The sequence below is a fragment of the Sphaerodactylus townsendi genome, linkage group LG07 (genome assembly GCF_021028975.2).
Source record: "Sphaerodactylus townsendi isolate TG3544 linkage group LG07, MPM_Stown_v2.3, whole genome shotgun sequence".
Taxonomy (NCBI): domain Eukaryota; kingdom Metazoa; phylum Chordata; class Lepidosauria; order Squamata; family Sphaerodactylidae; genus Sphaerodactylus; species Sphaerodactylus townsendi.
Genome location: NC_059431.1, coordinates 39,018,094 through 39,045,183, shown reverse-complemented (window position 1 = coordinate 39,045,183; position 27,090 = coordinate 39,018,094). Strand labels below are relative to the sequence as shown.

Below are 27,090 nucleotides of genomic sequence, written 5' to 3'. Positions count from 1 at the left end.
AAACATTGGTCATGCAACTTGTGACCCAAACAGAAACTGCCACTATGTTCCTTGGCTGGCCAGATTCTTGCCAACCAGCTACCCCTGTTTTTGCAGCCCTGGGTTAAAAGTACAACTACTGTCATGGAAACAGTTCAGAGTTTTAAATAATCATGCCTGAATTCATACTTTGAGTTTATTAGAATTTCTTTAGACTTTGGACCTGGACCTTTCAGATTCAAGGAGTTACATTTAAACACTCACAAAGAATTCAATAGCTAAGGATTCTTTTAGGATTTTCTTTTCAGTTTTGAGGTGAGAAAATAGCATTAAATAATGACACCTTTATAATATACTATGTACGAATATATGTTAACAATATCAAAAGACGAGCAATACTTTCTTATTAGGAAGGAAAACAAATTAAAGAACCGATGAACGTACATAATGCTGGATTTTGATTAATATCTTTTAATGTTTTGTTTTTATTATTTTTAAGCTGCCTTTGGGTAGGTTTCTGGAGAGGCAGCATAAAAATGTTCTAACAAAATGTTCTAAATAACGTCCCCTGTAAGTCGCACAGATGCTTGGCCATGTGGCCACCATATTGGTGCTATGTAGATAAGCAGCTGCCCGGCAGGGGGAACTCTCCCAGGCAGCTCAGTTCCACACAGTGTCTGGGAAGTTCTAAAACAGCACTGGGGAATAATTAGAAGGATTATTGGTTCTAAATAAATACATTACATAAAAGGGCTCCAGTCTCATAAAATATTTTTACATGATGCATTAGAATGCAGATGCAGATGAATATATGAACATGATGTCTATGGAATGCAGTGCTGGTATCCTTTATAAATGAATGTACATTCAGATGTGAATGCCTGGGTGTGCATTTAATTTATGCTTAGAATCCATGATCCAACAAATGCAAACAGAAGTCATCTTATATATGGGGACCAGGGGATATGTATTTGACCTTCCCTTCAACAAACAAAAAAAGAGGCTTTTTATCATCAATGTATCTACCGGTAATTCTCCAGATTGCCAAATCTGTGGATCCCTAAATCCAGAGACTGGTGTCACAGACACAGAATACAAATATTTCTAAGCCCCATGTTGGTAGCAAAATCTGACATCTTTTTTTAATGGGGTTAAGCTCCCTTAAAAATAATAGAAGCAGCACTGATAGTTTTAATAAACAAAACTCTCAGTAGCTAGACAGTCACAACAGTATTATTAGCCTTTCAGTTCTGGCTTCTGTCAGTAAAAGGCAGGAGGAAGGGACAAGAACCTTTTCAGGATTGTTTTGGCTTTTGAGAGAGGATTTGTCAGAGCCAGGGCCAACAACAACAACTGGCTAACTTGATAACACACAACCTTCATGACTCACCCAAGCCTGTTTGCTCTCTACTGTTCAACACTAGCCACCTTATGAAAGCCTCTATGATGTTATTGTTAGTGTTTCAGACTATTATCTGGAAGACTCAGGTTCAAATTCCAACTCTGCCATGGAAGGTTACTGGATAACATGGCGCAAAAACGTGGTTGCAAAGCACAGATCCTCATGGTTTTTCATGATTTTTGCACTAGGTTGCCCCCAAATCACCATCACATCACAGCTTATGTCCCTAGCCATGGATCTGAACACAACAATTACACATCTGATGCTTTGTGGCACTGCAGTGGTGCAAAAACGTGGTTGCAAAGAATGGATCTTCATGATTTTTGTGTTAGGTCACCCTGACATCACCATTACACCACAGTTCATGCCCCTAGTCACAGATCTCAACACAACAATCACGCATACAATGCATGGATGGATAATGAATAATAGAAGAGCCAGAAAGCTGTAGATGTGTGATGTTTGAAGTGCAAACTGTGGCCATGGATATGCTATATGCTCTGATGGTGAGTTTGGGTGAGCCACTGCAAAAACCCTGAGGATCCATATGCATCCATGCTTCAGAACCATGTCTGTAATGGGGAGCTAGCCCATGATGCTGCAAAGGTGTGTTTTTATGGTGCAATCTGTGGTTATGGAGATGATATATGAATTGATGGTAAAATTGGGGCAACACACTGCTAAAATCCTGAGAATCCATCAGGAATGGTGCTGCAGAACCATGTTTTTCACTGTAGCAGTACTGCAAAGCAGTGGATGTTTGGTCTTTGTGGTGCAAACCGTGTCAATTTCATTTCAGTGTAAAATCACATGAATTCATGAAGATCTGTTTAAAATCTGACTTTTATCCAGCTCCATTTCTCTTTAACGAAAGGAACTTTACTTGGTTCCATGAATGTAACATTTTGACCCTTTATTTCCTGAGTGATGAAGTACTGAAAAACAAAGTTAATTTTTTCAGAATAATAACTACAAGTCTGATTCAAATAAGGATCAGAATAACAAAAGTTGTGATCTGTGCCCACATTAATGACAGTAACAGCTTTTATCAACATGCACTTTACTACTTTTCCCCTAAATCAGTTTGATTTTTCTCATTTGTTATATTAGAATATCCAGAAAAGTCGAAAGAACTGCTTTAGGGAAGTGTTAGAAAAAAGAAGTTGTAGTAAAATTGTTTTTGAATTTGTTTAACTATTGTTAAAACAATTTTTATTCCACATGCTGAAAACATTTCCCACAGCTCTCCACCTCACCCATATCCTTCCTGAGTCACTTAAAATAGTGTTAAACTGCAAGAGAATTTCAGGACATATACATGAAAATACTAGGCAAACACACTTGAAACAAAAGCACATGGACTGAAATGAAATGAAAATCAAGTAATTTTTCCAGTGACACACAAAATATGAAAAATACCCAAGAAGAATATTTTACCTATGCAAAGAGTGCAGTACGTGATTCGCTAGTCATTACTGCAATTACCCACATGCTGCCTTCTATTAATCCACCAGGCATTTCTCAGTTTTGTCTAAGATGTCTTGTCTGTTCTTGGCTCCAGTCTCTGGATTTAAATAACCAATAGTCTGTGAATGTGGTAGCAACCAAACTGACTCTACAGATTGCCCTGAATTTCCAGATTTGCTGCATTGATTTTTCCTTTGCGTAATTAGAAACTAACTCTAAACAAACATCTTTGCATGTGGTTACATTCATGGTGACTGCAGTAAAATCAAGTTGTAACTTGGTAGCAAACCTTAGCCTTCCCCATTAGTGTGTGATGGCTTAACGTTTATGACTTTTGTTGCCAAAGCAGTCTACCCAAATATCAGTTCATGCAATCTAAGACAACTTAGATTGTTCATGCAATCAGTTCAATGAATCTAAGACAACTGTTTGCCACAAGAAGACAGAAAGTGTAATGCAAGTAAAGTTTACAGCACATTTATGTAGGAAAGCCAAGCCAAACAACAAGAAAAAGGTTAAAACCCACAAAAAAGGGAGCACCAAACTCCTGGAGGAAAATTTCTTCATTAGTCGCACACAGTATCATTGAAAAATCACCAGTTACAATCACTTTATTTGATTGTTTTTGCTTACCATTTTTCTGGGTGACAATATATTGAAAACAATATATTAAAAACAAGCAATAGGCACTGTGTAAACTCTTCACTTTAGTTCACAGATACTAGCTCTTGCTTTTCTACTACATGATGTCTCTAGTTACTTCAACATAAACATCAACACAAAAAATACATAATACAAAAAGATATATTAACAAAAGACGAAGCTGAAAATGAAGGAAAAAACCCTGTGCATATTGTCAACCAAGGTAGAGAGTGATGACATCATCTTCAGTTTGTATAAGTGATGTCACAAAGCTCTAGAGATTTGTCCATCAACTTGAAGGTATGTCATGAAGTCACGCATCATCATGGACAATTTTTAGAGTGTTGTGATATTACTTCTGGGTACAAACAGAAAGTTATGTCATGATGTAATGTACCCCCCCTACTGTTTGTTCCCACTGGATAGAACAGACCTGGTGGAGCCTGCAGCCCACTGCCTCAGGGAAAATGGTAAGCCTAATGACCTGGTTGCCTGATGTGTGAAACAGTATCCTGGACTAGATGGGCCACTGCTTTGATCCAGCCGCCTTATGTTCTTATGTTTAAATTGTAATTTATATTTAATTGAGATAACAATCTTTTTAGTGTTATTAAAAGTTAGAACTACTCTCTATTGTTGAGAAAATCTTTGACCACTTTAGGAGCAATTCTAAACAGGACTACTTGGACAGTAATCCCATTTTATTCAGTGGGGCTGACTCCCAGATAGACACTGGACATCTTCAGAAGATGCTACAAGTCTTGTTTGTTTGCTGTCCAGAGCTTTTGATGGAATATAAGCAACAGGAATCTTTGGGAGTGGAGGTAGCATTTGAGTTTTTTTATTTTATCTGGTTTTCATTTAAAATGTTATTATTTGTAAAATATCTTAAGCCAGGAAGAAAGGCAAAGTATAAGCGATTAAACAAACAAACAGAATCCATTCCATGAGTAATTCATTCTTCAAAACAGTTAAAAGACTATTAACAAATCTATGCACTTTAGATAATTTTGATTCTTCAAATTACTGTTCCTTTGAATTATTCTAAAATGTTTATTAATTTTTCAGACATACATCCAAAGTAGCTGTCACTAAGCTGAACAGCACATTAGGAAAAGAATGTTTCTCTGCAAAAAGCATTCGTACTAAATTGATGCTGTGCATCTGCCTCCTTGATACTTTCATCAGAAGCAATTTTGAGATAGCTTATCAAAAAAACTCTCTTGGTTCACTGCATATATTGGGATATAATACTGGGTACCGGCTTGATAGGCTGTCCTACCCTCAGGCTGTCCAATTTCCATTTGCTACTGTGGGAGTTGCCATACAAACAAAAGCCATTAGGGTTTATGAAGGTCCAGCTCCCAAAGTTAAAAAAAATACAGAGCAAAAGGTTGCCTCTCTTTTAGCTTATTTTTAAACTGCCCATCTCCTTTAAACAAGGTTCATGTTGTGTTTCCTTTTATTGCTGTGTGTATGTGTGTGTATCTCGTCTTTATTGCAAGTTTATTTTAGATGTTGGAATCATGCACACAACATTTTAACTGAGTAAACATATACTGGGTGTTGTTCATTCACTGTGCTTTCATATCAGAGACTCCCCACAATTCCCAAAACCTGTTCAAGTGTGGATTTTTCCTCCCCCTTTGCAGGGAAAGCAAAGGGGATCACAGTGTGTTAAGCTTTCTTCAGGTTTTCTCACTATGTCTTCCTCTACCCCCACCACAACAGTTTTTCCCACTCTTCAGACCATAATTTCAGAACATTCAATGGGCTTCTTTTTTCTTTAATGCCGAAAGTCCATTGCTGCAGCAATAGACCCTTGAAATTAACTTGAAATTGACATGATCTGGTGAAGTAACACTAAACCAAAGATAGCACCTGCAGAGGTACAGCTAACTGGCCACCTCTCAATGTGGGTCAGGATTTGGGGGAGCACACACAGCTCAGAGGCAAAAATGAGTAAAAATGTTTTTTTCAGGTTTATTGAGTACAGCACATTTTCAACAAATGAGATCACATTTGCAATACCCACACAGTCAGTTGAGTGAGGGCAAGCAGCATTAAAATAATAGCTGAAATTAAAATAACAATATAAAATTTATCCATGGTAGTGTAGCTTTCCTTTCAAGGAGCAAGCAAAGTAAAAAGACAAAAAGATAGCTGATAAGCATTAGCAGGCAGGAAATAACAGCACCATGATATCTGAATCAGCAAGCGGGGAAAAAGGTTTGTTGGATTGAATACTGAAAGACAATTATAGAGAAACTACAGATCAGGTGGCATCAGGAGACCAATCACTGAGCTGAGCCCCTCTGTCAACCACCCACCTGCTTCCAGAAGCACTCAGGCACACAGAGCGAGGATGCAGAGGCGGCAGAGGGGGCCAAGCCAGGAAGCAGGAGCTGGCCTCCTCCAGCCTGTCCATGAGGAAGACACAGGAGACAGCCAGAGGCCTGGTGCACTGCCTTCCCTCCTTGCGCACAGCTCCACTCACCCGCTGGTCTCTGACATGCTCCTGCTGCACCAAGGCCTCTCTGCTGCTGAGTCACCGCAGCCACAGCCGTGCCAACCTCCTCCTGCTGCTGGGCCCCATCAGCAGAGGCAGGAGGTGGGTGGCGGAGAGGCACCGCTCTTCCCACCACTGGGTCGGATGATGAGGCCAGCAATGACCGGGCCAGCTGAGGCAAGTGGGGGGGTGGGGGCGGAATCATTCTTTGGTCGTGGTGGAGGAGACGAATTTTTCACCGGGTTCCATTTTCCCTAGCTATGCCTCTGGGACCCTTAGACAGGGTTTTCTTTCCATCTGAAAGCCCTTCTGAATCACATGGAAAAAAGTGGAGGATGTTGCATCCGATAGACACTAAAAAGTAACACCAGACTAAAAGAAGACTAAAAAGGAAAACCAGACTGACATGCAAAGAACTTTAAGCATCAAATATGTTTAGAAGGGTATTGCTTGAATTAATAAGATTAGCGCAAGGCACTTTTACCAGCCCTTAATATATATCAGGTGCAAGAAAACACAGTACTAACATATAAGGAAGGGATCAGGAAAAGCCTATTAACTACATATTATTATTTTGAAACTGGTGGCACTTATAGAGGGAAGGATCAGCCAAGGGGCCCCATTCTTCTGCTGTGGACAACCCTGGCCCCTAACTCCTTCTACCTCCTTTCTACCCATTAGCTTCCCAAATTACCTCTAGTAATTTGAGAATTATTACTTCACCGGAAGGCATTATTACTCAGGAGATCCTCTCCCCTTCTGAAATTTATCCTTTTTAATTGACAGAACAACTAGGATAGTGTGACTGTCTGAGACAAACAGAAAAATTCAGCAGAAATTTAAAAGCTTTTTTTAAAAGACTGCATTTAAAGTAGGAAAAACAAAAGACATAAGCAACTACTAATAGGAAGACAACCCAAATGATCTGAGAGTTGTATATTATGGCAAATTGTTTTATAGTTTGCCCCAAAGCCAACACAATGTGATGGGAGAACTCTATGCTGTTCACAAGCTGGTTAGGTTGGAGATGCAGCAGCTGATGCAATGGAGTTTAAACAGCATTTGCCAAGGAAGAACAGTGAGTATGGTTTAAAGAGCCAGTTAGGCAAATGAAAGATTCCCTGATGAATCTGGACAGAACTGCTCCCAAGTTACCCACTAGTCCAATTTATGATGTGAAGTCTGGGGAGGAAAAAGTTGGAAAATTTTGTTCCTGATTACTTTTTCAGTTTTTCCAACAGAAAAACAACAATTTGGGGAAAACACGGTGTGGGGAGGGGGGGGGATAACCTTGTCTTGAAAAGCATTTCACACATTCCAAGTGCGCATCTTGAAAAATTATGGGGACATTTTCATTTTTTCCAATGGAAAGTTTGGGGGAGTTCTGTGGTGGCTGAGAACAGCACAGGGGAGGTGGCACCACATCGCCTCCAACAGAGCTCCAGGGGGCACAGCAATAAGTGAGCCATATGTTTTCATGGTGTAAGTTACAGGTCTGCACCGGGTGAATTCCAAGGCCAAAACCCATTGGAAGCCAAATATTGTTGGCTCCGCCTCTCGGAACACCCTTAGCCCATCCACAGCCATGCCAGCATCCTCCTGTATGTTGATGAAGCTCTAGGGTTAGAAGCCTCTTCTAGATAGGACACCATAGAGCTCTGAAGTATCCATCACTGACTGCCCTGTTTGCCCTCCATGTTAGCAGATGTGCCATTTATATTGGTGGGATGAACAAACACATCAGCATGGGCTCACACCATTCCCACAGTCCATTCCACCTTTTCCATCTAGACCAGGGGTAGGGAACCTGCGGCTCTCCAGATGTTCAGGAACTACAATTCCCATCAGCCTCTGTCAGCATGGCCAATTGACCATGCTCGTAGGGGCTGATGGGAATTGTAGTTCCTGAACATCTGGAGAGCCGCAGGTTCCCTACCCCTGATCTAGACTGTGCTGTAAATATTAATATAACATGTTAAAACAATACCAAAATTCCATAACAGGCTTGTACTTAAAGCATCAGACAGTATATACTATACTCAGTAGTCCAGTCCACAGTCTCTATACCCTTACCAAAGCATCTTTCTGAAACATTTCATTAGAGTACAGCCCTAATTACTTGTTTTAAAACATCCTTCAGAATAATTCAATTTTGCGTAACATGTGGAAAGCCAGGAGGGTGGGAGTTCATCAGGCAGACTATGCCACGTGGTGGGAGCCACAGAGAATGCATGTGTACAGGCAGTTGTTGATTTTGCCCATTTGCAGGATGGCACCTAGAATCATAGTTGGAAGAGACCACAAGGGCTATCAAGTCCAACCTCCTGGCATGCAGGGATACACAATTAAAGCATCCCTGACAGATACCCACCCAGCCTCTGTTTAAAAACCTCCAAGGATGGAGACTCCACCTGCAGGAGGCCCTGCTCTGATGAGTGAAGCTGTCATAGAGGTGCCCCCCCCTTCACCTTGGGTAGGATTAACAGAATGAATGAAAGGCTACCAAAGTGCTAAGAAACCAGGATTTAATATTTAATATATTAATACTACCTCTTGTTATTTTACCAAAAGCATATCACTTGTATACGGTAGTATAAATTACCAAAAGTGCATCATTAGTGTATAGTAGTATAATTTGCAAATTTTAAGAAAAAGAAAATTTGCATATTTCTTCGTGGGAGGGTGGTCTATAAGTTTAACTATAAATAAATAAATAAAATAAGAAGCTGCCTTCTACTGAATCAGACCTATCCAGTTTGATATTCACTGTCAAACCCATTCGGCTGTAACTTATAAAACCATTCTAGTATTAGACTGTTTCAGCTTGGTCTGCCAGAGATTGAAGCTAAGAACTCTACCATGGAGGCATGACCCCTCCTCAATACCATATCTTTCAAAACCTAATTCAACAGTCAGACTTTTCTGTTCAAAATATAAAGATGAACTGATCTGTAGATCTCACACATCCCTACTCCAGTTTCAAGATACCAACTGAAAATTACATTCACATTGTCACTCAACTTTAACTCTTCAATCCAAACCTCCACAAACTAAAATCTGCAGTAGTTGCCTCTTGATTATCACCACATGTAGACACACAAGTAAAGACTTCAGATGGTGTTTCAAGAAAGAAATCAAATTAAAACTTGTGAGTATTGTTGCCCATTCAAATCCAATGAATACGCTGAAACTGTTAGTGTTATGAGTCTGATGACAAACTGGCCTTGTGTAAAGAAAAACACTTTTACTAGGTTGTTTGCTTCATTTGAGATTTAAAAGGATTCAGAAAATTGCCAGGTGGATCTATATCCAAGTGTTTAAACATATATTATATTAAGAGGTTTACAGATGCCAACAATTTAATAAAATCATTGTTGTAGCTACACCAAAGCATTCTGTAGGTTAGACTAATTCCCAAGGGTATATTTTTCTTCAGAAAAGAATGTCATAGGCTATATTTAATCAGCAACAGAAAATCACTTGAAAATACTAAAGTTACAGAAAACATTTGGGATTATGATTCCCCCCCCCCATGGAATGTAGAGTTGGTGAATTTCCAATCACCATTCCATTTAATTTTTGTTTTCTTCCACTTGTGGAAAAAGTGTATATTCCAACTTCCAGAAAAATTGGCAGGGGTTTTAAACAATGATACTTAGCAGCACTTTCTCTGAAGGAGCTAGTGCAGGGGTAGGGAACCTGTGGCTCTCCAGATGTTCAAGAACTACAATTCCCATCAGCCTCTGTCAGCATGGCCAATTGGCCATGCTGGTAGGGGCTGATGGGAATTGTAGTTCCTGAACATCTGGAGAGCCGCAGGTTCCCTACCCCTGAGCTAGTGTGTCTATAAACTGTCATCTCTAGACCTCTTAACCATCACTTCCAGCTTTTAGTCCCTGAACCTTGAATACAAAACCTCAGCACTAGAATAGTGTAATAATATAAAGCAGAGCAGCTCTAAACAGGCACAGAGTGCTTTTCCTACATCACAGGATAACTACAAACTGTCCATACACATCTGAAGAGGGTGGGGGTGGCCAATTCAACCATGCTGGCAACAAGGGCAGGAAAACTGAACAGATGCATGACTGCCAACTGGCTAAATATCTCTAAAAGGCATACATTTTAAAAAAATTAATGGAGATTACACTCCAGAATTTTCAGACACCACAAGAGATTCTCAAATGGTGACACATTTGCTAATACATACCCTTTTCACTCTCCACCTAGAGCACAGGTGTCAATCTCACGGCCCTCCAGATGTAATGGACTACAGTTTCCATCATCCCCTGCCAGCATGATGGTAGCAGGGGATGATGGGAATTGTAGTCCATAACATCTGGAGGGCTGCGAGTTTGACACCTGTGACCTAGGCTCATTCCGCACATGCAGAATAATGCACTTTCAAACTGCTTTCAGTGCTCTTTGAAGCTGTGCGGAATAGCAAAATCCACTTGCAAACAGTTGTGAAAGTGGTTTGAAAACGCATTATTTTGTGTGTGCGTAAGGGGCCCTCCAGTGACAAGAAGAAAAAGAACCAGCTCTGGGGTTGTGGGGAGCTTTCAGGTCAGCAGGTGTGTTTACAGGTAGCCCTTGTAAACAGTACCTTATAGAAAAATAGCACTGCCTCAAAGAAACGAATGGAAAGAAGCTCTGGGGGTGTGAACAAGTGTTGGACCCCCATACAAAAGTCAAAGCTCCTTCCTGTTATTCACCGAACATAGCCTTTATTTCAGAAAGAACAAGTCAGACATCAATAACAGCATCACTGGAACTGTGCACACCCTGCTTTCACTCAGACACGCAATGGTAGCATTTGTTGGCCCCCGCCCCATTCCTGATGTTTCAAAACAAGCTTTGGGGGACCAGACTCATGCCAAAGGGGCAACTTCCTCCATCACTCGCGCGGCTGCTTCCCCTGCCTCGCGCCACTTCCAAACTTTGGAAGAGAAGAGGTGCCATTAAGGTCGTGCCGCTAAGACTGAATTAAACGACAAACGTCTCGATCAGGATTGTCCTCTTGCGCCGGAGGACCCATTTCAACGGCGACGTTCACTTGAACGAGGCGAGCGAGGCAGGGGATGGGAAAGTGCGGCGGGTGCGGGATCGGGGGAACGCCGGGGAGAGAAGTGAGCGAGCCCCGTGGGGCGGGGCGGGGCGGGGCGGGCGGGTGGCTACCTGTTTGTCCAGCGCCGCGTCTTTGGCGCTCCCGACAGAGGCGCCCTTGGGTGCGGGCGCCCTCTCGCAGGTGCAGCCTTCCAGCATGTAGACGCCGGCGGGCCGAGCGCTCTGCTCGCTCTCGAAGTAGAAGAGCATGTTCTGGTAGAGCGCGAACCACTTCTCATGCCAGCGGCTCGTCTCCGCCGTCTTCTTGCTCAGGTAGCCGCGCTTGGTGCCTTCCTTGCGGGCCAGCAGGGCCAGGTACAAAGCATGGCCCTCGTTGTAGCGCACGCTCTTCTGCATGGTGCCTCCCGAGTTGGCGGCGCCCACCCGGGTCCCCGACGTCCCGCTGTCCCCCTTCCCTCAACGGGCGCCCGTCGGCGAACAGCAGCAGCGCCTCATGAGCGCGGAGGCGAGGGCGAGGCGGTCGCTGTCGGCTGTGTCGCGCCGCTGAGGAGCCCTGGCTGGCGCTCTGCTCTGCTCTGCCCTGCGGGCGCTACTGCCGCCCGGGATCGCCGCTGGCGTCCCCCGCTTTGACCTCGACGGGCTCCGGGCTCCTCAGCCGTCCCTTTGGCGCCGGGCACATGCCTGGCTGGCTGCCTCCTCCCGAAGGATGCGCGCCGGAAAAGTTCTTCGAGGCGCGCTTTTTGGCAGGTTGTCGCCGAGCCCGGCCGCTCCAGGTTTCGGCCCCCGAGGCCCGTCCCCAGCCCAGCCCAGCCCAGCCCAGCCCAGCCCAGCGGGCGCCAGAAGGGGAACTATCACGTGGGGGGATCAGCGGTAATCGGCTTTGAGACCGATTGCAAGGACCAAGTCGCCGCCGCGGCCGCTGCCAGGGCGCACTCGCCTGCCCGCCCAATGCGCGCGCCTGCCTCCTGCCTGCCTGCCTGCCTGCCTGCCTGTGTGGGGGGCGCTCCGGCTCCCTCCCTCCCTCCCTCCCGCCCGCCCCCTCCCCCTTCGCTTGCAGCCTCCAGGAGTTTCTCTCCAGCCAGGCGAGCTGGCCGAAGGGGGCGCGGAAAGGACGCCGAGAAGGAGACAGGCAGGCAGGCTCGGATGCCCGCGGCCTCCGGCGGAGAAAAGTGTGCTCCTGAGGGGCGGGTTGTCTGAACGAGAGTGGCAGTGACAGGGCGCTGCACAGCCACGAGGACGGCGGCCGGGGCTTATCGGTCTCCTGGGCTGGGCTGTTGACTTCTCGACGGCCGGATTAAGATGGGACGAGGATAACATGCCGTCAGATGTTGACAGTACGTGCGGGGCGCTCCGAAGGCTCGGCTTTGGCTGGTGTGCGGGTTCCAGGGGGCTGCGCGGCGGCTCTGCGAATGGGCTCGGCGGCTGAGGCTGAGACATGCTTAGGTGACCACTTGGCAGGACCAAGCAGGGAACAAGGAATAAATAAAAGGGAGATGTCTGTTTGTTTGCTTGCTTGCTTGCTTGTTCCATTTATACCCCACCCGACATCGAAGTCCCAGGGCAGGGCGGCTTACATAATGGGGTTAAAAGCCCCGTTAAAACATTAAAAAAAGCCCTTTGGCTTTGCTGTCAGGACTCTTGGCAAGTACATGAAATGCACCAGGTCGCTGTGAAGCTTTAATTCACTTGAATAGGCTGTTGAATTTCTGCTCGTTAAGCTTATGCGCAAAGCTACAAAAATCCTGCCAGGAAATGTGACAGCCCTGTCGATGCCACACAGATAAGGTGGCTTTGCAGTTATGGGGTGCAACCTTCAGGTGAGCTTCAACCCCATTCTCACCCCTTTTTTGCCTCTGCACTGCCATCACTAGGTATTCCAGAAACCAAGACAGAAATTAAACACAGTAGAAAAATATTTCCTCTCATTATTTTCTTTTGCAATGGACCACTCCCTGCAGCTTTGCTCCAGTAGACAGCACTTTTCGTGCACCAGTACCACAAAGAGACTGGAGGATGGCTCTTTAGCCAGGTGTAAATATGCAGTGGCAATAATGTTACTATTTTGAGTAACCTGGGTCTGTTTACTTCCTACCAGAGCTTACTTACAGAAGAAAAAGCATCAGGGCTGGCACTGAAATCAAGACACCCCACACTCTGAGCTGCCCCACTGTTGAACAACATTAGCAATGCCAAATATAGCATTCTAAGAACAATCACTAAATAATCACAAAAGGTAGCCTGGCTAGGGCCCCTGGGGCCTCCGCAGTGTGAGTACTTCTACCAAACAAGTGATTTAAACAAGTGCATTATCCCTGGGCACTCTGTTGCTGTCCTGAAAGTGACCATTATTCAAAAAGGACTCCAATGTAAAATTGCAGAATTAAAAACTATGGTGAAATTTGACTCAAAGAGGAAGCATTTCTCACCCATCCTTACAGAATAGTTCTCAAAGGGGATTACCAGCATGACATTAAATAGAAAGGATGGAAAAGTTTTAAGTTGCTCTTTGAATGAAGCTTTATTGGGAATTTAGTAGAAAATACAGACACAAAATATATCACAATCACAACTATTAATTTACTTAGGGCTGCTAACTTCCAGATGATTGCTGGAGATCTTTTGGAATTAAAACTGATCTCCAAGCAACAGTGATCTGGAGTTCTGCATCTGGAGAAAATGGCCACTTCGGAAAGAGAACTCCATGGCATTATACTCCATTGAAGTCCACCATCCCCCTCCCCAACCCCCACCCTTCTCAGGTTTTACAACCAAAATCTCTATTTCCCTACCTGGACCTGGCAACCCTAAATTTACTTCAAACTAAGGGTGTTCTTTCACTCCGCAGGGCAGATTGTAAATGGTTTTTGAACCCTTGAACACTCACACACATACACACACACACACACACACACACACACACACAGAGAGAGAGAGAGAGAGAGAGAGAGAGAGAGAGAAATTGGTTTTGAATGTTCAGAATTGAATCACAAGTGCTATTTGCATATGCACATTCTCACAGTTCTTTTCCCATTCCATCAGTCATCTGTCTATTGTATGCTGAGAATCTAATACAATAAGAATAGATATTCCAGTCCTACTGGAGCGGGGTAGAAAGCTATGCAGTTCTTAGTTTGCTCATTTTGACTACAAACAAGAACAGCCTACATTCATTTTTGAACAATTGTTTTGCAAGCATCAAATTATCCCAGCTTGGAATACTCACTCCAGTTAAAATCCACAGGTAAGGCAGACATACTCTTGCTACAATGTCAACTTAGCTGAAAGATCAGTCAGACTTGCAAGATATTTACCACAAAATCCAACATGGCAAAATCTGAATTAACCAGCTGTTCCAGTTGCCTGCAATTAGCATAATTAAGAACTTGTTTCAAACTTTTTATTTAAGTGGCATTTTTAATCTTTTTAAAGTGTACAGTTCCTAATTTTGTTTTGTTTTATGTAACCAAGAATATTTTATATGCTTTTTAAAACTATGTTCTCAACATAAACAGATTATATAGTGATGAGTCAGTAACTAAGTGTATGAAAAATCAGGATGTTTTGAAACTGTTGCAGATTCAGGGTTCATATAGTTCAATCTCATACCTAAATGCTTTTTGATCCAGCTAGTACAGTGTTGATCCAGTACAGTTATGGAAACACATTTTGGGAGTTATGCCTCCTGTTGGACTGGGAACAGAATGTACCAAAAGATCTGTGCTGCACATAAGGCTTTCATGCTGCAGATTTCCAAGATTCGGGGTTCTGATTGCTAGACCAGGAAGTGGATTTGTGGCCCAGATAAGTTTTGACAGCACTAGTTTTTCTGGTTAGCAAGCAGCTTCCTCCCAAACCTTTTCCCATGTCACTGGTGATGTCATAGTTGACCATCTTAGCTAAACCCGTCAGCTTTTACTGTAAAACTTCGTCTCAGCAAAAACTGTGAACAATTTGTCTCCATTCTGATATACTACGAAATATTTCAGAACTGTAGATACTTATTCTCCCAACAGCACAACTAGATGCTGCGTACAGTGCCATTATATGTTACACTTGACAACAGGCATGATATTTACAAGTCAACAACCCAATGAGACTGGCAACGTCTATTACCTCTGTCTATTGCATTGGCTTTTATTTGTACTTCCTAAATTGAAGAAATAACTGATTTTGAATTACTGTTCCAAATCAACAAATACTATCTATGGTCAGAAACAAACTCTTACACAAGAATAATTGCTCTCCTTATTCAATCAGCAATTTATTGCAATTCTATTTCATCTTGCTTTCCATTTGGATTAATACTGCTGTGGTATAATGGCCAGCAGCATCTAAGTCTGCTGCTTCCTATTTTGCCTTATTAGAGGGTCCAGGTAAGGCATTTCGGTAAACTTCACCCTATCAGTTACTTGAAATTCCTTTCTACCACTGCCACCCACAGCTTTTCTTTAGACACTATTTTTATCTTGTCACAGCCTAAATTAAAATTACCTTCCAAATTAATATTTGTTGAGATTGACCACCACATCAATTAACCTCACTGTAAAGTTTAGCCAGTTCCCCCTGCATTGTATTATGACAACATTTGGACATTCATGGGGCAGTTACTTTTATACTGGGTTGTTTTTTTAACCTACGCTTACATATTTTCCCCATTAGTTCTTTTAGATAAAGCCCAGGTACACGTATAGTTGCTGGGGTTGCCAACAGATCATTAAACTGTTATTAAAGATTCAATACATTTTTTCTCCATGCAGTTGGTAACTCTAGGAGACACACAACTTGCACAACTGTCACGTATTTAAGTGGTTCTCCAATGCAAGTCAACTGAGATCGTCTCACAAGAGTTCTAAAGCAAAATTTATTTTTATTTATATATTCAATTTTTATTTCCACTCTTTCCAAACAAAAGTTGGGATGAGAGCAGCTAACAATATTTTAAATCATGAATAAAACAAGAGCTTACAAACCAATATCAATTAATAAAAACCTGAAATTAGTAATATAACTAAAGTACAGAAAAGGCATCCTCATTTATCCCTTAGTAAAGGATGAACAAGCTACAGCTCTGGTCAGTTTCAATAGCATGACAGAACTCAGTACAGAAACAAATATCAGGGGATTATGATCCTGGAAGGGTCCAACTGGGGGGCCAAGTGATATGCAGCCATTGCTGCCCTCAGCCATAGGTCCGGTGAAACATCTCCGTCTTAAAGGTCATGCAAACTGAACCAGGTCCTGCAGGTCCTGGGTCTCTCTTGACTGAGAGTTCCAGCAGGCTGGTGGCAGGACCAAACAAGTTCTGGCTCTGGTTGAGGACGGCAACAGATTGGTTCCAGTTGAGTGCAGCACTCTTTGGGGGATATAGTGGGAAAGGCAGCCCCACAGGCATGATGATCCAAGACTGTTTCAGACTTTAAAGATCAAAACCATGAACCTGATTTGATACTCAACCTGGAGTCCATGCAGCTGGCAGAACACAGGTTGAATATGTGCTCTCCATGGGATCCCTGTGAGGGCCTGAGCTGCCACATTCTGTTCAAGTTAGAGTTTGGTAAGTCTAAGCTTTGACTGCTAAATGTATCAAAAGGAATCTGGTAACTATGGCAACACAATTAGCGCCAAAGCAACATATTCTATTAGGGTGAAATTTCACTGCTAATACTTTATATTTGGCTTGAATGTTGGCCACGAGCAGACGTTAGTAGCTTAGAACAATGTTCAAAAATTTAGAAAGACACTTCAACTGGATAATTCTGGAACTAGGTTTAGGCATTTCTATTTGACAGGAGGTAAAGATCCAACAGGAAATCAATTGATACAGTCAGCATTCAGGTGAAGAAAAAATGCTTTAGATGTATGTTTGATGCCTGATACACAGACGCAATCCTCTGTACCAGACTTTCCAACAGAGTGTAATTTATTTCAGTGGAAGCAGAACTCATAAGCCAGATGTATTTACCATTCTCAGTAGTCCCCTAAAATAATCCTAAAGTATTAGGTTTTTATAACCTTAGTGTTTAGGTGGCCCTGCAGTAACTCACACATTATTTGAATATAATCCATAGTTATTTAGAAGTGTGTTGCTGAATTTCTTAGATCCATGCAATAATATATCCAAATTATTTCACCATTGATACGATTGACAGATTCACCTAGCTATACCCATTCCAGTTCCTACCTAGTGCTCTTACATAGGCAACTAGGATCCAAGTGGAGCATTCTAAAACAAAGATGGTTCAGCACGTAGTAGATGAAGTTACAATTCTACGTAGTTCTTTTTTTGTTGAAAAGGGTATAGCAGTGGCTGCTATAACTGAGTGTGTCATATAGCTGCCATGGAGATGGGTCCCAGTTGCCACTAGTGGATGTTTGTATGAATTGCGTTTAATACTAAAAACAAAGCCACAAAAATTGGAATCCAGGATTGTGTAGGATTTATATTTCAGTCTGTTCATTCAATATTTTAACATTATTTTTCACTTATTAGAAGGTTCTATTACAGTTTTACAAGCTACTTTTTGTATTTTTTCTCAGGTTTCAGAAGGCTGCCCCTGAAGGGAAAAATCAGTCACTCAGTTGAGCCCACAACAATGAATCCTGAGCGTGTGTGATAGAATTCAACCTTGTGGCTAATCAGTGAAAGCCTGTTCGTGCCTGAAAGAATTAAAGAAAATTCTAACTACTCTCTAAAGCCATAACTAATTTAAATTTACGTGCCTCGGCCAGGTTTATCCTCTGCCTGCCTGGAATCCAATGCTGCTGATATAGTCCTTAATACTAACCTGTAAACAAATAAATTTTTGTATTATTGAAGACTTTCACACCCGGAATCACTAGACTGTTTTGTGTTTTCCGGATTGTATGGCCATGTTCCAGTAGCATTTTCTCCTGATGCTTTGCCTGCATCTGTGGCTGGCATCTTCAGAGAATCTGATGGTAGTAAAGCAAGTGGAGTATACCTGTGGAATTTCCAGGTGGGAGAAAGAACCATTTGCATTGGTTAACAAGTGTAAAGGGTGCAATTTGCAAGTGTAATGATTCTTTCTCCTACCCTAGACATTCCACAGGTATATATACTCCACTTGCCTTGCTACCATCAGAGCCTCTGAAGATGCCAGCCACCGATGCAGGCAAAATGTCAGGAGAAAATGCTACTGGAACATGGTCCTACAACCCAGAAAACCCACAACACCCAAATAAATCTTTGTTGTTTATAGTAAAATCCTGCCTCTGTGATCTCCATAAACTCCATTTGCTCCATAAAACTTACTTCATGGCAGCAAACCTGAAGTCTATACACTTGCTGCCTTTAGAACCCTGGTAACTAGAGGAAAGATTTATAATTTAAAAAAATCTAGACCCCAAAAATCTTAGGAAGCTGTGTTTATCTCCTCAGTAGGGAAGAAAGGATCTTATCACGCTTGCAGCTAGTGAACCACTGAAGAAACACTTAAAGCTGGTTAAGCAGTTTTCAGAATGCTTATCATAATTCTCTTTAACATATTGGATGCCCATCTTCTATAATTCCATCTTCTATAATTCCAGAGGCCCGTCTTCTATAACTCCAGACACAGGCAGTGGTGTACTGCTGCGCCCCCGCCCCCCCCCATGCCCAGCCACCTGAACTACCCCTGCCACTCCTACCAAGTGATGTTTTGCAGCAGTACAGGTGGGGGCTGGGCACGGGGGGGGAGAGGGAGGGGGTGGGCTGGGCAAGCTGGGACTCTGCAAGGCTACGCAAGGCAGCAAGGTGGTGGGCCAGGCAAGGCAGTGAGCTGGGGCTGTGCGAGGGAGCAGATGGTGGGCAGCAGGCTGTGCAAGGCAGCAAGCCAGGCAAGCCGGGGCCAAGTGAGGCAGTGGGTGGCAGGCTGGACAAGGTGATGGGTGAGCTGAGGCTGGTGGGTGGGAGCACAGAGGGATGGCCGGATGCACCCCCCATGTGACTGAGGCAATTAACACTTGGGTTGCGAGACACCCCCCATGTCCCCCTCAAGATATCCCCCTCAACATAGGTCTGAAGTCCTATGTATTTTGTTGCATAGTCTGGCCTCATAAATCAATAAATTTCCTTTCAACTTCAAGACCTGCACTGGTGGTCACAGAAATATCTTGAACCCTTATGAATTTCAGGGTGTTCCTGAACTAAGCAGCCTTTAACAAATGGTTTCTGAAAAATCCTGACTAATTATGTAGTCCTAGTTTTTTAAAAAATAAGTAATACAGATTTACTCAATATTAATAATTTTCTTCAAAAGTTGACGTGCGTGGAAAATATTGTAGTAATATCACTTACTATTGTACTTATTTTGTATGATTGAGGTTGCTCATCCTGGAAAGCTGAACTAGTATTCTACCCAAGGGTACGTCTTTATGTTTCTTTGTTGTTCATCTGTAATGCAAGTTGACAAGCACTATTAACAGAGAACAAGGAAAATGAGAGGTCTGGAATTGAGGTTACTTTTATGTAGAGGCTGTGCTTAAAAAAACTGATAGAAGAGTTGAGGCTTAGAATCCTGTTATTAGAGCAGAAATTTATTAGAATGAAAAGCTAAAATCTCTGCAAAGTTTGAACCATAAGTGAATTAATTTATAATCTAAAGTTTGTTTCTTGTTTATTTTTTCATTCTGATGCAAATCTTAACATGCTTCAAAAGACATTTATGTGATGCGACCAGTTGTACCAGAAGGCAGTTGGTTATGCTGATCCTATTGAAAACATGGCAGTCTCGAGGAACACTGGGCATGTACAGCTCCCCTTTGGGGTAAAAAATGCCCCTGCAGTAGTTTCAGGTCAGAAAATGGTATAGAAGAGGCTGGAGACCATCTCCCCATAGCTGCATTAACTGAATTCCTATTACACTTGAAGAATCAGATCCGCGCAGATGGTATCTGGCTATGTGAAAAATTTGAATCAGATTGGGGGAACCTGAGTTGTTAGAAAAAGATAAAATTTTGTTTGGCCCTGAGTCAGAAGAAGGAAGCAGGAATTGATCCCTAACTCCCAAACCAAAACAGACACACAGCTGTGAAACAATCCAAACATTTATTGAATAGTATCATTACTGGAGTTCTAAAAGCAAGTCTGATTAATAGAGCTAGAAATTCTCTTGTTATAGTAAGGATTCATTCATTGCGATTTCTACTAACATGTTATAGAACCACAAGAAGAGCTGTCACTGTGTGCCTCTATGAGAAGGACAACTGTATTGGTCAAATAACTGTCTAAACAGATTGCAGTGGTTCGGGAGACAGTCTAGTATAACTCAAAGCAGAGCAGCTAATGAGCCAGCATGGTATAGGAATTAAGAGCGGTGGACTCTAATCTGGAGAACTGGGTTTGATTCCCCACTCCTCCACACATGCAGCAGACTATAATCTGGTGAACCAGGTTTGTTTTCCCACTCCTACACAAGAAGCCTGCAGGGTGACCTTGGGCTAGTCACAGTGTCTCAGAACTCTCTTGGTTCAAGTTTAAACTCATCTTCTTAAATGCAGACTGGTAACTGCAGCTGGTGCTGGGTCCTTCCTGGCCTTTCCCCCTGTACATACTGAAGAGGAGGTTGAGATATTTGCAGATGTCCCTGCTTCAATTAAGAGACCCCTCTCCCTTGGTTACCTGTGTGGGGAGCCTTGTCCTTAGACTTAGCTGGTGAAGTAGAGGATGGATCTAAGTCAGTATTTATGTCCCCATGAGGTGGAAAAGGTTTCTGAGTAGAGCAACATTAGCAATATGCTGTAACAAATTTTTTCTGCCTCATTATTTATATGAGTGCTTGTTATTTAACTATTGTGTCCTAATCTTTATTAATCATTAAATCAGGTTTTTTGGGGCCCCAGCTAGAGGTATTATGGTAAGGAATATGAGAATATACTGAAGGGGCAGGGGATTACAAGTATGTGTGTTAAAATCTGGTATAATAGATGTGGTGATTAACATTTGACCTGTTGGACTGTTGCACAAAAACTTTGTAGGACTGATACTAAGTTGTTTAATTTATATGATTAAGGTTAGTTTGCATAAAACAACAGTAGACAAATTCATTTTGACATATTTCTTTATTGCCTATATTTTTGTACATATAACTTCCAGGTGAGTGCCTGGCAACCTGCAGGAGCCTGTGGGCTTAACAATCTAGGGCAACCTCAAACTGCTATTGTGTTTGCCATAGTGTAACCTTATGGCAGCCCAATCCAGAGGCCACTGTGGGTGCTGCCATGCTGCTGCCATGCTGCTGCCATGCTGCTGCACTGCCTCCAAGGGGCTTCAGGCAGCACAGGCAGACTGCAAAACAGAAAAAAAAACCTGGGCGCCTGGAAAGCCACCTGGAAAGCCGTCCATAAGGTGGAATTGAGTTATGCCACCCTTGGAGGCCCGCGTAGCAGCGGGCTACAGTCAGCTCCATCCCCAGGAATGCAATGCCCCACCCTGCTTCCTGCACCAGCATCCTCTCAAATGAAGCCTGCTGGGTGACCTTGGGCTAGTCACAGTTCTCTCAGAACTCTCTCAGCCCCATCTACTTCATAAGGGAAGAGGAAGGGAAGGAGTTTGTAAGCTGCTTTGAAACTCCTTACAGTTGAGAAAAGCAGGGTATAAATCCCAACTACTACTCCTCTTTGTATCCTGAATTCTGTCACAAACAGCGCCATCTGAAAAGAGTTTAAGTTTAGGGAGTACTTTATATTTTCTTGGGAACTATAGCTGATGTTTTGCTAATATTTTTGAATGTAAAGGTTAGTATTTGCATAGGAGTGTGAAAGGTTATGGATTGTAAACTGAAATGAACAACCTTTTTGAAGGGTTTAAGTTTTAATCTTATCAAATAGCCCTTACAGCAGTGCAGTTAAATACCATTATGATAAAGAGTGACTGATACATAAATGTCAGTTCAAAATTATTAGGGTAATAGTTCACACACACACACACCCCTCCATTTACCTGTGTTCATCAATAAAAAACACCCCATAAAAGCCAGAGTTAGACACAAACACTCACCAACAATATATGAAGCATAGCTTTAACAAATTGCCATCACAGTGTACCTGGCTCTAATACTTCCAAACTGCCAGCCCTTAAAGCAGGGATGGGGTGGCCAACCTACGGTGCTCCAGATGTTCATGGACTACAATTCCCATCAGCCCCTTTATGAACGACCTGACTATTCTTCTTTTACTCTGAAATCTCATCGCATGATGCCTAATTCAGATGGGGTGGAGCCAAAATAAAGGGTTGAATCAATAGAGCCCTTCTGCTAATGGTGGCACTTTACTGTGATGCAAGAGGTTCTGTTCCCATTCCTAGTGGAATGGATCCCTGCAATGTCACTCAGGATGTTAATTTTTGCAAACAGTATTGTACCATGTGAAACCACTCTTTTGGTAACTATGGGTGCTTGATGACACTAAAAAATGTGTGTGCATGCAGAGAAGGAGCAGTGTGACACAGGATCTTCTGCAATGCTCATTGTCTTGGAATAGTGGATGTTTGGTTTGCCCTGAATTAGTATTTTTTCACAAAGTCCTTTTGTGAATTCTTTAGTACACTGTAAAATCTGAGCTCAGATGTAATAGGATGCTTTTGCCATCTTAGTAGATAGATATATGTAGAATTTTAAATTTAAATGTATAGTATTTACAGTTTTATAATTCGATTGTATTATATGTTATTATATATGCATGGTATTATATTATATATGTATGGTTTCTATTGTAAACCGCCCGAGAGGGGAGGAGCAGTATAGAAATTTATATAAATAAATGTTTTCTGGAAAGACTCATTTAAATTCTATCAAGAGTGAAGGTGGATTCTATCTAAGGCGAAGGTGGAGTTGGGTATATGTGAATTTGTGAATTGATATAGCCTTTAAAACATGATTTGGAACAATATAACACATTTAAGTGTCCTTTCTTGGGGCATGGTCTCTTTAAATTAAAAAAAGTGATGGTGATAGGAACTATTTTAATGTTGCTTCTTATGCCATTTTTTTGCCATGTAGTTCAATTCTTCCATGCAAATTATTAATTGATAAAGTCCTGTAAAAAGAATGACAGAATGAAATGGAAAAAAATACCTCTCTCCAATATTAGCCAGAACAGAATCCCCTCTGCTTGCATAACCAAGGAGGACAGTCTGTCCCATACCATGAGCTGCAGTTTTCATTTGGTTAATTGCAAAGGAGGGAAGTGTTGTTGTGATTTATTTTTGCCTAGAACTTGGCAGAAACATTAGAACTCAGTTTTTGACAGTAGCTTCAGTGATGTAGCAGCTTGGCATATTTTAACTAATTCTGTTAAATTTTAATTTTTGGGATAATAACTATTGTAAATTAAAGTGTAATTTTATTAACAGGCACTGGTAAAGCTAGTCTTCTCTTTGATAAAGAAATCTATACAGATCTGATTGTGAAAGGCATGGGAAGTTTTGTGCTAAAGTCCCTTTGTACAATCAATTTCTGAACGATAATTTCTGAACATTAAACTACTTACATAGAATGTCCTGGGGTAATGGTTAATGTCAAAATGAAGATTCATTTAACCAAAATGTTTAAAAAATGTGCCACGAACTGTAGTGCTATTGGTTTTGTAATAGTGACTGTTTCCACACAACACAAATAAAGTGTCTCGAGGACTGAAACAGAAGCATTTGTGGGTAGGAATTCTGCACAGCTTTCCCCCCAAAACATTTTGAAAACTTTCTATTGCAGTCCAAAAATGGTTTTATTTGGAAATGCTAAACAAGTGATCACTTTTGCTGAAATGTTTTCAAAATGTTTCCTGCTTGCTGTGCAGAGATTAGGAAACTTCATCACTAGGAATGGAAACAGAACCTCTTGCATCACAGTAAAGTGCCACCATTAGCAGAAGGGCTCTATTGATTCAACCCTTTATTTTGGCTCCACCCCATCTGAATTAGGCATCATGCGATGAGATTTCAGAGTAAAAGAAGAATAGTCAGGTCCTTCATAAAGGATTTCCAGATTGAATGCTTTAAGGTGGGGTGGCCAACCTATGGTGCTCCAGATGTTCATGGACTACAATTCCCATCAGCCCCTGCCAGCATGGTGGTCCAGCAAGGATTGACTCTTGGAGATTTGATGGGCTGTTGCTTTGGCATCTACTGCCACCCCGGCACAAATATCTGCCCTGTGTGACTGAGGTTAGGCTGTGGCAGTCCTTTTGTGGCTGGCTCAGTCCCCTGTGGCAGCCATTTTGGCAGCCTGTATGTCTCTGCGCTCACCATGCCATGTCAGAATTCAAATGTGCCCATAGGTTGGGGTGGCTTTTAGCAGGTTGTTGCGGAATTTCCATTGTTCCTGGGGGGTCTCTCCTGCCCGAATGAATCAGTTTCTGTGTTTATCAATTGAAGTAATCCAGGCAAGACACCTATGGCAAAAGAATCTGGCCTCCTCCATACCTCCTCCACAAGGTATGGTTTGCAAGAAGGTCTTAGGTAGCAACTTGCTTATACCAAAATATTTTCAAACATCTGTGAAATCTTGGTAGTACATCAGAGCTGCAATCTGGTATGCAAGGAGTAAGATTGAATAAACTCCATGAGAATCTGCCAGGTATAAACTCTTACTACTTTTTGCTGAATTCTGCAAGGGCTCCACTAATGCCATCCTGTTCGGTGATGCCGGACTGCAAAACCTCGAAAGGAAATGGAAATCTGCAACAATTGAGCTAATCTAGCCTGGCTTCTACTGTGCCAGAATTCTATAGACTTATCTGTCTTCGGCTACATACTTGCTTTGGGAATAAGCCTTATTGAGCTCAGTGGGAATCACTTTTAAGAGAAAAAAAAACCCATAAGGTTGCACATCAGAAGAACTCAGTGCTCAAATCTGTCCATGACTGTAATCAAGTCCCCACATTCAGCCACATATGTTTCCATACTGAATCTTTCCAGAGGCTCTTATGAACCCCTCCCAAGTAAGTGTGTAGACTAGGGGTATCCAACTCTGGCCCTCTAGATGTTCATGGACTATGATTCCCATCAGCCCCTGCCAGCATATCAGAGAATCATTTTGGTGGTCTTTGGAGCCAACATGATATAGTGGTTAAGAGCAGGTGGATTCTAATCTGGAGAACTGGGTTTGATTCCCCACTCCTGCACCAGAGTGTCAAAGACTTAACTGGTGAACCAGATGTGTTTCCGTACTCCTACCATTCCAGCTGGGTGACCTTGAGCTAGTCACAGTTCTTCGGAACTCTCTCAGCCCCACCTACCTCACAAGATATCTGTTGTGGGGAGAGGAAGGGAAAGGAGTTTGTAAGTCACCTTGAGTCTCCTTACAGGACAGAAAGGTAGGATATAAATCCATACTACTACTACTACTACTACTACTACTACTACTACTACTACTACTACTACTACTACTACTACTACTACTACTCTTTATAATTGTACACTGATAGCAGTAAACACTGTATGATTTTGCTTTTCCACCCCTTGCCATCCACAATTTTTTGCCGTTTTCCGTGCTGCCTGCCATTTGTTGAAGTGTCCTACAAACGTTTCCTTATGTAGCATCATGGCTGCTGCCATTTTTGTCATGGCTGTGCACTAATGAAGTCAATATTGCCTGTGAATTATGTGAACATTTATTTTGTTTTTTTAAAATTTTGTGTAAGGTATCTTCAAAACTATGTAGATATGATATGAGAATTGGCAAGACTGTGCAGATTTTGAATCTCCATAGCTTCGAAGATACGGTGGGGTGTTCTTTTTTTTTACAAAAGGAAAGAACTATTGTCACCTGAAATGTTTATTTTTCTGCCCTATGCGGACAAAATAGCTCCCAAAATGATTCTTTCCAAAACATTTGCACAATGTTTTAAATGTTCTGTGAGGAAAAAGCTTTGTTGAAATACCGTAGCTAATGTATAATCCAACAAATATCTAAATACTACTCAGACTCACCTTAAAGGTAGGGATGACTCTACCTGAGGCACTTGCCTCCAGCAGCAGATGTGAGGAACAGCAGTCTCCTTGCTTTCCTGCCACCTCCACCACTACTTCTTCCATCCTGGGTGCTGGAGGATCTTAGCCTGCTTGCCCTCACCCCCTAATCCTAGTCAAAGACAGTATAGCCTTGTTTGGTTCCCCAAACAGTTGCAAGTTGCCCAGAAGGCCAAATGACATGGGGCAGCTTCCTTGTGGCTTCCACGAGGATGCTGCAGCCATTTTTAAAGTCACTTGAAAATGCCATGTGAGAGCACCATCCTGTGGTCTCAATCAAGACTGGGCCCATGCAGCATTTTAAACTATCTCAGAATTGTGGTGATGTTTTAGTGGCAGCCATGAAGATGTTGACCCATCTAGTTTGTTCCATAGATTGGCCTCTTGTGAGGAATTTAAAAATATTGGGGTTGTAAAGGATGTTTGTGTTACTTTACAGTATTGTCTCAGAGCAAGCCATCTGGCTGCTGAAGTCCAATCAGAGTCACATGATTTCTTTACCCCACTGGCAGCATGAGACAGCTAAATGAGTATTAGTGCGTGAGGTTGCAGGCACAGAACCAAAACAATTACATTCTCTTTAAGCCGCTGCTGCAGCATCTCCAAGCCAGCTCGTATCTGGCTTTGGATCAACTATTTTAAAAGGACTTCTAATTTTCTCAAGTAAAAACCTAACTGAAATTACATAATCTTACCGTCCATTTTGTGTTCCCTATTTTTCTTATGGTCTCACAATGCCTTTCTCATTTTGGAGCTCTTCGGGTGGCAACCTTCAGCCAAATTATATCATGCCGGGTGTGCCCTCTTACATCACCCCAGTCAGTCACCTCAGCTAAAGGCAACAGATGGTTGAGTTATCTTTGATCTTGATAACTCAACCATCTGTTGCCCTTAGCTGATTTGAGGGAAGTCATTTTCCAGGTGACCCTACCAGCTTATCAGTAAGTTATGTTACGAAAACCCTATAAGATCACACATGCAGAATTGTGGGGTAGGGTCTCCATGCTTGTTGCATAATTTTCCTGATCTCTTCATGCAGATGTGATTACCATGTTGTTCTAT

At 42.2% G+C, this 27,090-nt stretch overlaps 1 protein-coding gene across 2 annotated transcripts in view; it reads right to left on the bottom strand.

The window, feature by feature from the left end:
* Nucleotides 1-12,154, bottom strand: part of RASGRF2 (Ras protein specific guanine nucleotide releasing factor 2) — a 116,470-nt gene extending 104,316 nt beyond the window's left edge. The window contains exon 1 of one of the 2 annotated variants that reach the window (XM_048503312.1): nucleotides 11,178-12,154. In XM_048503312.1, coding sequence (XP_048359269.1) covers nucleotides 11,178-11,462 — 285 coding nt within the window. In that variant the 5' untranslated portion in view covers nucleotides 11,463-12,154. The remainder of the gene's footprint in view (nucleotides 1-11,177) is intronic. The other variant, XM_048503311.1, reaches the window with a different exon arrangement.
* Nucleotides 12,155-27,090: the final 14,936 nt, after the last annotated feature.